At 32.5% G+C, this 14,948-nt stretch overlaps 1 protein-coding gene across 1 annotated transcript; it reads left to right on the top strand.

The window, feature by feature from the left end:
• The first annotated feature begins 260 nt into the window (after window positions 1-260).
• On the top strand, window positions 261-3,965 carry LOC134724730 (pericentrin-like). Its single transcript, XM_063587925.1, has 2 exons — window positions 261-385; window positions 2,360-3,965. Exon 2 carries the CDS (start codon window positions 2,413-2,415, stop codon window positions 3,910-3,912), a length of 1,500 nt encoding a protein of 499 aa, XP_063443995.1. The 5' UTR covers window positions 261-385; window positions 2,360-2,412; the 3' UTR covers window positions 3,913-3,965.
• Window positions 3,966-14,948: the final 10,983 nt, after the last annotated feature.

The following is a 14,948-nucleotide window of genomic DNA, read 5'->3' as shown; positions in this document are numbered from 1 at the left end:
ATATTTTCTACCTTTGTTTATTTTCTCAAATTTTCATTTTCGTCATTTTCCTATTTGCTACTTATTATATAAAAAAAGAAGAAGATGTGGCTGTATGATTGCCAATGAGACAACTATCCACGAAAGACCAAAATGACATACTGTCTACTTTTCGCTTGTTTTGATAAAATGTGACGCCCGAGCATTCCAAACAAATGAAACATTATCATAAAAACGTTAAAACATGAAAAAAATGATAATCTACAGGGTTGGACAGAGAACATCTATCGTTGACGTGCATTGACGGCTGGTTACGTCTGTTACGTCACAGAGGTCTATAACAACGGCAGTCTATATCAAGTATGTAGTTCGATGAAAAGGAAGATATTTTACACTTCTTAGAATTGTAAGTTGAAGTACAATGTATGTCAAAAAATCGTATCACTTTGAGTAGGAAGTAGTAATTACATAACATGTTAAAATCACAATTTCAAATGATGATCTTTTACAATATGCATTTTTTGGCAAAATTTTTAAGAATATTTTCGGCTGCTTTTTGAAATGAAATTAAATTTGAGGACTACCTGCACAATTTAAACAATTTTAATAGTCGTCAGCTTTTAACAAAATTACGTGTAAGTGATCATAATTTGGAAATTGAATTAGGACGTTATAAAAAAATTGAAAGAGAACACAGACTGCAAAGTTTGTAAAATTTTAGATGATGAGGAACACTTTTTCCTTCATTGCCAAATTAACAGTAATGTAAGACATTCCCTTATAAATGCAATTAAAACCCATTATCCTAATTTTAACCAGCTTGACTCAAACTCTAAACTTAAAACTATTCTAGATCCCAATAAAGATATTTTGTCTAGTGTTGTAGACTATATAAAGCAATCTATGGAATTGCGAAAATAAGGTCCACATTGGTCAATTATTATATACATCTATATATATAGATATATGTTATTAATATCAACTTCACTTTTTAAAAACATTTATCATGTATATTTATGTTTTGTCACTTGTGTATACAATGTACTATATATATGTTTGTATTTTAACCCGTCAGGGTTTCATGTTTTTTGCAATAAAGTTATTATTATATTTAAATGGTTGTCCAGTTTACTGAAATTATGTTTAGTCTAAATGTTTTCTTATGCTAAAATTGATCAGATTAAAAGAAGATAAAGATAGAGGGTTGTTTTTCTTCTTCACATATATTGTTAAATCGCATTGAAAAGACTCTGAACACCTTAAAATAGTAAAACTAAGTTAATCAATTGAAATATGAAAAAAAGTATTTTCAAATAAAAAATAAACACACAAATAAAAAAGCGGGAATCCACTCACAAAAGCCTGTGCATGGATTGGGCTTTAAATAATCAACAAATGTTCATTACAAATTCGAAAATAAACAATTTTAACCTACTACATGTATATAGCTGAATAAAAGGTATTTATTTATTGTTAAATTTCTATAAAAATAAAATGCATTTTTTTTTCAGATTGTATTTTCTCTTCGCCTTGATATGCATGTACGTCGAAATTAAACATATTTAGGAATAAAGAATGCGGTCAAATCTTGGACCATTATACTATAATAGTTTCATGTCCAATCCATGAAAATATTTTTTTTTTAAATCCAACAAAAGCCATCCACTCTCGAAATTTTTATGCAAGACATGATACTCCAAATAATAAATTCCTCGGCTAAAGAGATGGGTAAAGTTAAAACCTATACATTCGGGAATTAAGTACTGACAAATATTACAAGTAATGTGTAAATTGCGATTTCACAGTATAACACTCACAATGGACGATTATGAAGTATCACTGAACTAAGTTTAAACGTATATCAACATATTGGCATTCCTTATAATCAATATACAGTCATGTTTGATAACAGGTTTTTTTGTACTATCTTTTTACGAATTATCTTAGTCATATTGTCTATAACTTACTGTTCTTGTCATTGGTCCGTTCTTATTAAGTTATCTTTGGAATGGTATTCTCCTTTTTAACACAAACATAAAAGATTGAATATGAATTGCCAAAAAGGCGACATAACCCAACTATATTTTTGATATATCTATACCTGAAATGTTCAACAGCAAGTCCGAGTTACGTTTTGTTGATATTTTATTGTTGACAACGTGTGGTTCTGCAGAATTCTATGAGGATTGGTCTCCAAACTCCATCATACTAAATGACTTGAAAATAACGTTTCAAACGAAAATTAGGATGAATTGTCTGCCTCAATAATAGTTCGGCCCTGCAAGATGACAGCACTACAAATGTATACTCGTATGCGTCAATTAAACTGACTTTTCATTTGTTTATACATTTAAAAGCTATTTTGATCATTTTTTTGTAGATATTTATCAATGTGAATAAAACAGAAGCATATAGCCATAGAATTGTACTAACATGGCTAGCGGTGGAGCAGACGAGCAAATGAACCCGGATGTAATTACTGATGCTTTGTCCGATATTAAATGTCAACTTCAGCAACTTTCAAACGACAGTTCTAAAATACACAAAGATGAACAAGGCGAACACGGACGTGCTCATCGCATCCAATCAAATGTAGAGAAACTTCATACAGAAATGCAGTCACTGTCAGAAAACTTCGCTGGTTTAATCGAGAAGGCCGACAGCGTCCGTCAGGAACGCATGAGTGCTGATGACGAATATATGGGGCTTCTTCAGGAGAAGATTCAAATGCTTGAAGAAGAAAAATTCGTCAGGACACAGTTACAAGTTCAAGATGTTGGAAGAAAGCTTCAAGAGGAAGGTAAAAATTTACAGGAGAATGAAGCCGAGAATGAAAGGATGCTACTAGATTTTGCCAAAGAAGATCTTATAAAGAAGAAAGAAGATTTGAGTGCAATGGAAAGGAGATTGGAAGAAAAAAGAATCGAATATGACAAAGAATGGGAAGGGTTCAAGGATGATGTGCAAAGAGCAAAGGAAGAGAAAAGACCGTACATGCGAAATATTCAGGAATTCGACAACTTGGTTATGGCAAGGTTTAAAGGAATTCTTAGATTTTCACCTCAAGCTCTGAGTGAAAAAGAGCGTGCTAGTGCCGAATTAACCATACAAAACCTTGAAATCAAGAAAGAACTAGAAGAGGAAAGGGAGAAACTTCTGCAATTAGAACTGATATCACGTGACTATGAACAGTCCACAAATAACAGGCTATTAGAAAGACGATCGCTATGGAAACAATTTGATAGCTTTCAGGAAGAGAAATTCAAGTTGCAGGGACCAGATGACGCAGGATTTGTATTACATAGAACAACAAGATTGGAAAATTTGCTTGCTGAACCAAAAGCTCTGACAGATTCCCTAGTGTTTGACTGTGGAGACAACGAAGGCAAGGGGTTACACAGGTGCCATAAAAACACTGATGTTTCTATTCCATTTTCTGAAGCAGAGAGAAACGAGCTTCAGTCTTTATTGTATGATGGAGAAGAAACTAGTGAAAGAGAAGAACAGGATGTTGATGTTACACCACGTGATATTCAACAGCAAATGAGATTAGACCAAGATATATCCAATCAAATGGAACCATCTACAGATTTAGGTGCTGGTGCTGGTCCATCGGATGAACCTGAAGCGCATGATCCAGAAGAAGATAATGGACCTACAGACGACAACAAAAAGCCCGGATTTCAGCTGAAAGACGTCGCTAAGAACTTACTGAAACAGGCAGAAGGAAATATAGACAATTCTGATTCTTTGATGTCAAAAATTCAGAGTCGTTTGAGTGGTCTTGGTGGTATAGCGCGACAAACAGTCGATCCTACAAGCACTGGCTCCGGTACCGGTGCTGGTTCAGGCTTTACATTCTCTATTCAACGACTGAAGAGCGATTCAAGATATAAAGTTGATCCAGCATTTAAGCGTCAAAAAAGACATTAAGGAGTTTGCAGCGCACCCTTATAAAACAATAAAATTTTCCAAAGCAAATGATATTTTATAAGTTTTAGTTTTATGACCCATTCACATTCTCATTGGACTGATTTGTCTCCAATTGAGTATTCCCGAACTCCGTGCTATCTCCCGAGTGTTGCTTGAAACAAGAGATTGATTCAAATTTACAACATAACTAATCAAAGACATTTGGTTTGTCATAACCGATACAGGAACTACTTACCTGTCATGTCACATGAGTTCACCCTGTTGATTTCGGTTGGGTTAGATTTGTCTGATTGAACTGATTATGAGCACAAACGTTTCCAGAACAATTATTAGAAGTATGGTCGGATAATGTTCCTTGAATTTGTTTCACTCGCACGGTAAACAGTTCATAGTTGGTGAAATCAGTTTTACAATACTGTTAAATACAAATCTGAGAATGTGTTGCATTCTTTCTGTAAAATTTATAAGTGTGGACACATATAAGTGTGGATTGTTCTTGTTAATTTGTAAGTGTTATCTCCACTAAATTTATGTATTGGTTGTATCCCATCAGATGTTTATGAGCAATTTCAAAGTCTTTCAATGGAGACAGTCTTCTTGCATTTTAAGATAAGAAGCAAAAGCTAAAAAATTTCATTGTGTCGCGTTCGACATTACTTTTTAATAAACTGTCCTTTGTTCAAGTGACGCAGTATGAAATTAACTATGGATGGTTATCTTTAATACTTGAAAATAAAGACATAAAGATAAGTGTCGTCTGTTTAACTTGATAATCTAATGTAAATGTTGAAAATTTCAACATTTGAACAATGTAAATTTTCAATTAGAATAGATCATGACTGAAGATACAGTACCTAATAATCTCCATGAAAACATGATATAAGTATGTAAACACTAATGCTATTTGTGGTTCGTCTTGGCGAGATGTATTAATTAGAAAAAGTATCTGAAAAACAAAACATATTTTTAAGGATGTAAGTTTGGTTTTGGTCAATAATGTCGTTCTATTTTTTCTTAGTTGAATTAAGGATCATAGCGTCTAGTCTACTTATTTTATGCCATAGATAAGTATTCGTTTGCATATATTTTTAGACGTAGTCTGTTCTATTTCCAACCCTCCGAAAGATATTCATACAATGATAATGCGATACTTTGTGGTAAATAATTTTATATAGAGAATAAATGAGCAGACAGTGCAAAATAAAGTGGGGTGCAGGATTATAGACCAAGAAAAAAAGAATGAGGAATAATGAGGTTAATAAATTATAGATAAAGATGTTCTAATAAACTAATTAACGAATAAATGAAGGCCCCCTTCTTAACCTTCAATGATAGATTATGTAAAAACTTGAGTAACTAGGTATATTTTGTAAATCTTTATAATTGGTTTAAATTTGAACTTATAAGTTTATTTGATAGGCTGCATTTCTAATTCATTCTCCATTGCCGGACTGTCGAGCCAGTCCTGGAGTAGATAATTGTGTGTCTTTCGTCAGAATCTCGGAGATATTTTAATAAATTCAGAAATTGTTTGATCAGTTCTTTACTATCAATTTCAGTTCTCATTAACTGCCAATATGCAGATACTTTTCTCAAGATTTCCCAATCTACTGTGGCTAGGAATTCGAAAGCTTTCTCCATGCTAGGGACAATAGCAAATGGTCCACACCTATTGGGTATCTCTATTTTTCTCCATAGATAGCAGGTGTGATCCATCAAAGTGAATTGACAGTAAAGAAGAATTTCAAATACTTCAACGAGTCTGTTGCCAAGGTTTACTTCATTCCAATCGTACGTGTGCGTGTAGAACTCGATCATATAGAAAATGATTGTTTTGATAGCATATGACGGAATTATACTTTTGGAGCATAACGAACAGCTATCTTCTGCGTATTGTGGCAAGAACAACTTTATGAAATATTTCGCCGTTTTGTAACACTTTTTAGCATCTACATGTTCGCTAAATTTTGTAACGTTTACATAATTAACATGCTGATATCGGTCAGATAAAACACAAATATCAGTTGACGAATTCATAACAGCACAAACTAGTGGCGAACGCTCGCTGCACATATCATAAATATGTTTCAAATAAGTTGCATCGATAGAACTGTTTACTACAATTTGTTCGATCCTTTGTGTATCTAGAGGAACAGAAAAGCAAACATCTACCGAAAGGAATAACTCACGATGGCCTGTACCTTCAATTGAAAAATGAAACATAAAGGATCCTGCTTGTCCTCTTTTACTGGTTCGGCTTAGTTCGTGCTTTTTGTTTTCAGTAAGAAAAGACATTCCATCTGGAAGGTTGCTTTTGAATGCCAGTTCCAGAGCTCCACGTAAGAAAGAAAAGGGACGTAAAGAGTCTAAACCAGGAATGCGCTCCTCCGTTGGATTTTCTTTTATCCATGATTGCATTTCTTTTCGCAGGTCATCTTGTAAAACCATTGTTAAGATCGCCTCTGTAAAAAAAAGTTGGCAGTTTTTTTCGTTTGATAGTTCTGGTAAAGCTATCAAGTAATCTAATTCGCTAGGTTCCATAATCATTGTCCCTTCAGCCAGACTACCGACTTCTAACAAGAAACAGTTTTTAAACATTAAATACTTAGCCTGCAATTCGTTCAAACTGTTAAACATAAAACTGTTAACACTTTGTTGTACAAAACTTCCATATTCGGCATCTACCTCTACAATATCCTGACTTGTGTATACCAATCGACGCAGGAGACAATGTTTATCTAAATGAAACTCTATAGAATTGGTCTTATGAGGTATTGAATTAAAACTGTCACATTTGTGTTTAAATTTTTTCTTAGCATTGCTACTGTAAGGGAAAATCACTTCTTTATAAGGCCATATTGGTTTAATTGGAATGTTAAAGCTATTTACATCACACAAAATCTTTCCATCTTTCTTGGATACTCCACAATAACCACCAGTTGTATTGTGAACATACATCTTAGTGCAGTCATCAATTAAAAATGGCTTTATAGGTTGTAATGTTGGCTTGAATATCCAGTTCTTGTGTTGGAAATGCGATGACTCTGGAAATAATAATAATAATAATAATAATAATAATAATATATTGATGATAATGATAATAATAGGTTGTAATAATGGCTTGTTCGTTCAGTTCTTGTGTTGGAAATGCGATACAATTGGGATAATGATAATGATAAATGAAAATGATAATGATAATAATAATACTGATAATAATAATTATAATAATAATGATACAATAATAATAAATAAATAATGATAATGATAATACTAATCATAATGATAAATTATTAATGATTATGGTAATACTAACAACTAGTATAATGATAATGGTAATAATAATAATAATAATAATGATATATTGTTATTTCGATAATAAATGTAATTGCTATTTTAATTATACTAACTAACAGACCACTTGAAATATTTCAGTATATCCTAAAATGGAATCACGGAGGTTTGAAATATATCAGGATATTAATTAATATTTTTGGATATCCTGAAATGAAATCTTGGAGGGCCTCCAGCACACAATACACAAACTTCAAAGTATCGTTAAGTGTTTATAATGTAAATGATTTACAATATATGAAATCGAGTGTGGCTAACCATTGGGATATATACGGCAGTTCGAAATAGAGTACGCTTTACAGTTCGAAATAGAGAACGATTTACAGTTCGAGTAATATGTTTCGAGTTCGAGCCACTCTGCCGCCTTAATAAAAGTCATGATGCGATAATGAAATTTTACAAAAAAACGAACTGGAATTAAAAAACTTGAATTATAAATCAACACTTACCTTAGCCGTGAATTGAAACTCGAAAACATATGCAAACTTTAGCTCGAATTCTACCTAGCACTCTATCCGTAACTCATACTCCTAATCGAACTTGAAATCAAACTCAAACTCGATCAAAGAAATCAATTTTTAATGAACTATAATATTTGTTATTGTTCCGTTGAAATACAATTTATTACGTTTAAATTTTATTGCATTTTTCAAGTACTTTCAAATTCATAAATTTAAAACAGAACACACACATAACACTTGAAAATATTGTTCGGTCGACTATTAATTTTAAAGTTAGATTATATACCAGGAAGTAATTATATGCAGTTTTTCTATATGGGACCACACGCACTGGTCTATAAAGAATACAAAATACCCTTATATCTTTATATATCACAAGGTACTCATCTCGCACTTTTTTAGAAATAGACCACTCGTTCGCGAACTTTCGCTAAATATCAAAACCGCTGTCGTATATCCAACTGAAACGTATTGTGTCTTGATTCTCGGCGTCAAATTATCTACAAGGTGGATTATATTTGTTGTCGAAATCATTCGTATAAAATAGTACAATACAAGAAAGGGAGTCATTTTCCAAATAAAATAATATACTGCGAGAATGTTACTTCTATATGGTGAAGTTAAAATCATCCCTTCGAAAACTTTACGGACGCCATCACCAGTTGTTTGTTTTTTACAGTGAATAAGATTATAACATAATGTTGACTGTTGTATACCTTTTTTGACATATTTACCTGTTATGACTGTTTGTTGTGTTCATTCATCGTTGTCAATATAATGGCATTTTATGAGACTGTCATACAAGTGAGAGGTTTATGTGGCTATAAAACTAGGTACAATCAACCATTTTCTACATAAGAAAATTCATATTTCAATAAAGACAACAGTAGTATACCGCTATCTGAAAGTCATAAATCAATTGAGAGAAAAAAATCAGGGTAACAAACTAAAACAGAGGGAAACACATTAACTAAAAGAGGGAAACAACAAAACAACAGAAACACCGAAGTGAACAAAAACAAACAATAATGCAACACGCACAAAACGAACTATCAGATAACAACTGCAATTTTCCTGACAGGTACAGGACATTTTAAGAAAAGTGGTTGCTAGCCAAACCCCTCGCTTTTATGGCAATGTTAGATATAACACTAAAATGACAATATTACATGACAGGAATACACAAAAACAGTCAGGACAGAAAAATACACAAATAAACAGAACAGTAGTACATATCGACTAAATAAGACAATAACAATCAAAACCAAGGAGTAAACAAAAACGAAACGTAAAACAACGTAGGACAGCACAAAAAATCAGCAACCCCCCCCCCCCCCCCCCCCCCCAACACGAACTGTCTTTCACACGACTGAATTTACGTAACAAAAGTGACGTCTGAGGTAAATTTCTAAAAATCAGTCAGGAATGTGACAGTTGCTATCCCTTTGATTGATGTGTTTGAGCTTTTGATTTTGCAATTTGCTTCGGTACTGTCCGTTAAGTATTTTACTCGGAGTCAGTCGGTATTTTTGTTAATTACCCTTTTCCCGTATGTAAAAGAACTCATCGAACAAAAAAACATATTATTATTATTGTGTTCACCAAACGAAAGCTTCGTAAACAAAAGACTCATTATTGCCGCTCGAATAAAAAAGGGGAATGTGTTATATCGAAAAGCAAACCTTTTTTATATCGTTGAATGTTCATATTATGGTAAAGATCTATAAAAGTAATATAATATGATTTATATATTATCAAAAATGTTTTCTTGAAAATTGTTCCAATTCATTGCAGAAAAGGACTGAACAAATAATAACAAAATGTCTTACCAAATGCAGTTGATCTCTACAGTTCAATTGTGATTTTGTTAAAATGTAATTTTGCAGTGTGTAAACAGGTATGCTTTTATTTATTGTTTTGTGATTTACATATTAAAACTTACCTGAGATTAGAAAATATGTATTCATTCTTTGGGTTATATGTGTTTGTCGTAGCAATATAAAATACTTGATATGTCTCCGATTTTGTGAAGGAAAACAACAGTTATGAGAACTTATGCAATATCACCAAGTCGTTAAATGAAGTTTTTGTCGTATTTTATATTGTTTTTTACTTGTTCACAAAATATGTCCTTAACAATGAATCGGAGACTCCCATACTTCTATAACTTCTACAAAAAAGTAAAATAACAAAAATGCCGAATTAGAAGGAAAATCTAAAACGGAAAGTCCTTTCAAATAGCAAAATCAAAAGCTCAAACACATCAACCGATTCGAAGACAGTGTCGTTTGATAAAGGCATTAACCTTTTGTAGCAAATTATGGATCTAACTTTGTTTTATAGTCAGCAAGTGGCATTGTTGCTGACGTGAAGACTTACATCATGTCCGCCTCGTATAAAGATTTTAACTAACTTAGTTTTCTGAAATTAAAGTGCAGAAATTAATGTATGATGCATCCGAATTTGATTTTTAATTCTGATAAGAAGTTAACAAAAAATTCTTTTGAACGCCTTACACTGTTCCAAATGGTATCAATGAAAAACATGATGGCAGTGAAAGCTGCGAAATAAGTACATTGCCTGTCATGTCACCAAATGACAATGGTGAATTTGTTAACATTATATATATATATATATCAGTATCTTGTCAGAATGTCAATAAGATTTGGTTACCAGATTGTTCAAAACAGTTTCAGGGTATACATAGGAAAGGGTCACTGTGAAAATCGTCATTACTTTTTTCTTAACTGAATAATAATTGGCAAAAGTGCTTATAAATTTAAAGAAAAAAATCAATGAGTACAACATATAAGCTTTCCGTAGTGACAAGACCGTAATAAGAGCGGAATGACCGGGATTTGCAAATAAAGGCCACCAGCATTCCCCTCATTATGCTCATAGAGAGTCTTTTTTCAAAGGACTCTCTACTATAGAAAAGGTTTGTCTCTGTTCATAATGAGTCATTCATTTCAACGTCCCAGTGATGGTTGTTGATTGATTTCCAAAGTTCTTAACATTTTTCCTGCAATTTATGATCATCTTTCATGAAGGAATATGACTAAGTGTTCTGTTTTGAATGTTTGAATATTTGCAGATTTTCATTTATATAATTTAACTGATAAAATATCCGCCATTTTTATATATTTTATTTCTAAAATAGTGTGGATCTGTTTTAATGAACTATACAAATAAACGTCTACACTAAGAAATTGTTCTAATCACGATAAAAGCATGTTATCGATGTACAGATGATATATAAGACTGGAAAAAATAAACAACGATTCAGTTTTTGTATCTTTTTTACTATGTTTATCGACAAAAAGATCTTCAAAATTTAGCAAATTTTTGCAAACACAATGTATTTTGGGGGGCCTGTATATGTCCAAACACAATGTATTTTTGGGGGCCTGTATATGTCCAAACACAATGTATTTTGGGGGGCCTGTTTTGTCCAAACACAATGTATTTTGGGGGGCCTGTTTTGTCCAAACACAATGTATTTTGGGGGGCCTGTTTTGTCCAAACACAATGTATTTTGGGGGGCCTGTTTTGTCCAAACACAATGTATTTTGGGGGGCCTGTTTTGTCCAAACACAATGTATTTTTGGGGGGCCTGTTTTGTCCAAACACAATGTATTTTTGGGGGGCCTGTTTTGTCCAAACACAATGTATTTTTGGGGGGCCTGTTTTGTCCAAACACAGATTATCTAATACGAGAATGTTCTGTTTATCCTTTTGAACAAATAAGATAAAACTCATTTCCAAAAATTATAAAAAAAAATTGCTTGCTAAGTAATTGACATACCTGACCAATATTTTGGAAGCTGAATCTTTGATTAAATCAAAACTTTATTTTCTGGGTTATTTTCTGCTTCTTTGTTCACGTAGTTGTACTTGCACCTTATTTCTGATTTCAAATATTTAAATGTAAAAAAATGCTGCAGTACTATAAAAAATAAATTTAAAAAAGACACCTCATTTCTGATATCAAACTCACCCAAAAAAGTCAAGGTAAAATGCTGAACTGGTATCAAGTTATACTGTTGTGCTAATATAAGTTGATAACTTTTTAATAATAAAAAGAAACCCATCATTACAAATAAGACCGAGGGCAACAAACAATAAACACTTGGGCTTCTGACCTGGGTCATGCACATAAAGAATGTGTCAGTGTATAACATGGATGTTTGTGAGCGATCAACCCTCCTTTTCGCCTGGACAATTGTTTGACTGCAGATAGATAGATAGATACTTTATTTTCTAAAAACGAAATTTAAATTTACAGAGTAACATACAAGATAAATACAAGTACAACAAATGCACTACGATATTCTAAAACAAATAACAAAATTATGATGCATACATGTTCACTGCACAACTTTTAAAAAATAGATAACAATTAGTTGTCGATGGCTTGACGTAGGATGGCGACATACACAAAAAAAAACCACTTAACATCAAGACAAAAAATACAATACATTGCAATGTCCAAATGCCAACAAACAATGTTCATTAATGTTTCACCATTCCTTGAAACCATACCATACCATATTAAAATAGAGGTAATCATACCATACCATATTAAAATAGAGGTAATCATACCATACCATATTAAAATATAGGTTCTCATACCATACCATATTAAAATATGTTCTCATACCATACTTTAATAAAATATAGGTTCTCATACCATACCATATTAAAATATAGGTTCTTATAGGAATAAGAATTGTTCAAATGGCTCAAAAATCCACTTATTTTTTTTAAACTGATCAAATCATTTAACGATGATCTCCAAATAATACTTCATTACCAATAGGATATGTCTCTGCGAAACAAATCGTCTTTTCGGATTCAATAATACTTATCGTTGATGTGTATTTTTCATAATACAGCTTGTTTGATAGTAGACTTTTCCTGTTCTGCTTCTGAATACACAAAATAGAGCTGTGTAAAAAATTGTAAAACTTAATCTTCAACCAAATCAAAACTTGACCAAACTTTTTCTTCTTTTTTTCGACTTCTTTGTTGTTGTACATCGCTAGTGTGATGAAGTCCGTACTTTTTCAACAAGCGGACAGTTTGTGTACACCCAGAGTGAATGGCATACATCAATGATGACCTTCCTTTGTTGTCTGTAGCCTGAACATCAGCATTGCGCTCTATAAGGTCTGATATAATTTGTAACTTTTTATACACTTCTACATCTTTAACATCGAGTTTGCAAGCTATCATCAATGGCGTAATTCCCGACTTAGTGCGGAAATTTACATTATGTCCGCCTAGTATTAAGATTTTCGCCAACTTATACTTCCGAGATTGTAGTGCAGACAACAATTTATCCTCCATATCTGATCCTGATATAAACACCAGTGAAGAATGCATACTACTCTGTTTGAAAGTAGATGGTTGAGAATGTTGAGTTAAATATTTCTGTGAGCTTTATACTGTCCAAGAATGTATGAATGAACAAGAATAATGCAGTCAAATCTGTATTACAAGTACATTGCCTTTATTGTCAATAGGTGTCGATAGTATTTTTTCTTAACCTTTTTGCATATTTTTAACACTATTTAGAATGTCAATTAGGTTGGGTTGCTACATTGTTTGAAACCAGTTTTGAGTAGTTTGACTATTTTAAGAAAACAAAATCCAGTTGATGAAAAAGGAGTTTATCTCTTAAAACAAAAATTTAACAACACGGTCAAGGATGTATGGGAACAGAAATGTGCCAATAAATGTTCCAGACATTTGTATACTTGTCAATGGAAGTACTTGTTTTGTATTTTTGGGCAGACAAAGTGCACTGTAGAGTTTTAACTGTAATGTGTTTACAGAATAATTCGTGGCAAATAAAGGCGACAGTAGTATACCATTTACTGCTGTTCGAAATTCATAAATCGATCGAGAAAAAAACCCAAATCCGTTAGTTACAAACTAAAACTGAGGGAAACGCATCAAACATAAGAGGAAAACTACGACACAACAGAAACACAACATTAAACTGCAACACGCACAGAAACGAACTACGTGTATAATATAACAATGGCAATTGTCAAGGCTTGATACAGGAAATATGCTATTACAGCGTTTCTAGTCAGCACTTCTGTGTTGACATGAATGATCATTAATATGCTTATAATTATAAATGAACTGTTTAAAAACTAAGGCCTTTCTATCTCAGTAATAGATAACCCTAGCTGTATTTGACAAATCTTTTAGGAATTTTTGGTCCTCAATGCTCCTCAACTTCGTACTTTATTTGGCCTTGTTAACATTTTTTTATTCGAGCGTCACTAATGAATCTTTTGTAGAGGAATCGATCGTCTGGCGTAAGTATATTTTTTTTATCAGGTCTGATATCTATGATGAGTTTATTTACAACCACTGGGTCGGTGCCACTGCTGCTGGAGTTTTAATTCCCCGAAGGTATCACCAGCCCAGTTATCAGCACTTCTGTGTTGACTTGAGTTATCATTGATATGTTCATAATTATAAATTAACCGTTTAAAAACTTTGAATTGAATTTTTTAAATACTAAGGCTTTTCTACCTCAGGAATAAATTACCCTAGCTGTATTTGGCAAAACTTTTAGGAATATTTGGTCCTCAATTTTCTTTATCTTCGTACTTTATTTGACCTTTTTAACATTTTTTTTATTCGAGCGTGAATTGTTAAATAATTTTGATAACATTTATAAGACACTCGTTTCTTATCAATTATCATGTGTTTTTTTTAATTTCCTTTGTGTCTACATAATGCAGAACATTCAACACACTGATTGACTGGTTTATACAAACGCCATCTTATGGTATTAATAGATCTCAACGTGAACGATTCGCTCGTTTATATTACAACGTATTAGATTGTAGCGAGAGACATTTATACGTTTAGGTATTTCACATCCAATCTTTTTTGTTAATATTCTTTACACAAACATGTCAAATTCACATAAAAAAGCTAACAAAACCTTTAGACAGAACTATTAAGAAAGGGATTTAGTTACGATACTGTTGTCGGGTCATTAAAGATTGCATATTTGTATTTAATTTTGATTCACTAATAGGGTCTTTGCATCGGAATTAAACATATTTATTCTAAAACCAGCTATTGACACGACACGGGTTATGTACTTCTCATATATTGTATGATGGTATAATACTAAACGTCTAACGGGAGGGATTGTGCTTGATATGCATATGATGAAGACATAATCTTTCAAAG

This window comes from Mytilus trossulus, chromosome 7 (assembly GCF_036588685.1).
Source record: "Mytilus trossulus isolate FHL-02 chromosome 7, PNRI_Mtr1.1.1.hap1, whole genome shotgun sequence".
NCBI classification, from domain to species: Eukaryota; Metazoa; Mollusca; class Bivalvia; order Mytilida; family Mytilidae; genus Mytilus; species Mytilus trossulus.
Note: the sequence above shows the minus strand (reverse complement) of the source record. Positions and strands in the feature narration are given on the sequence as shown.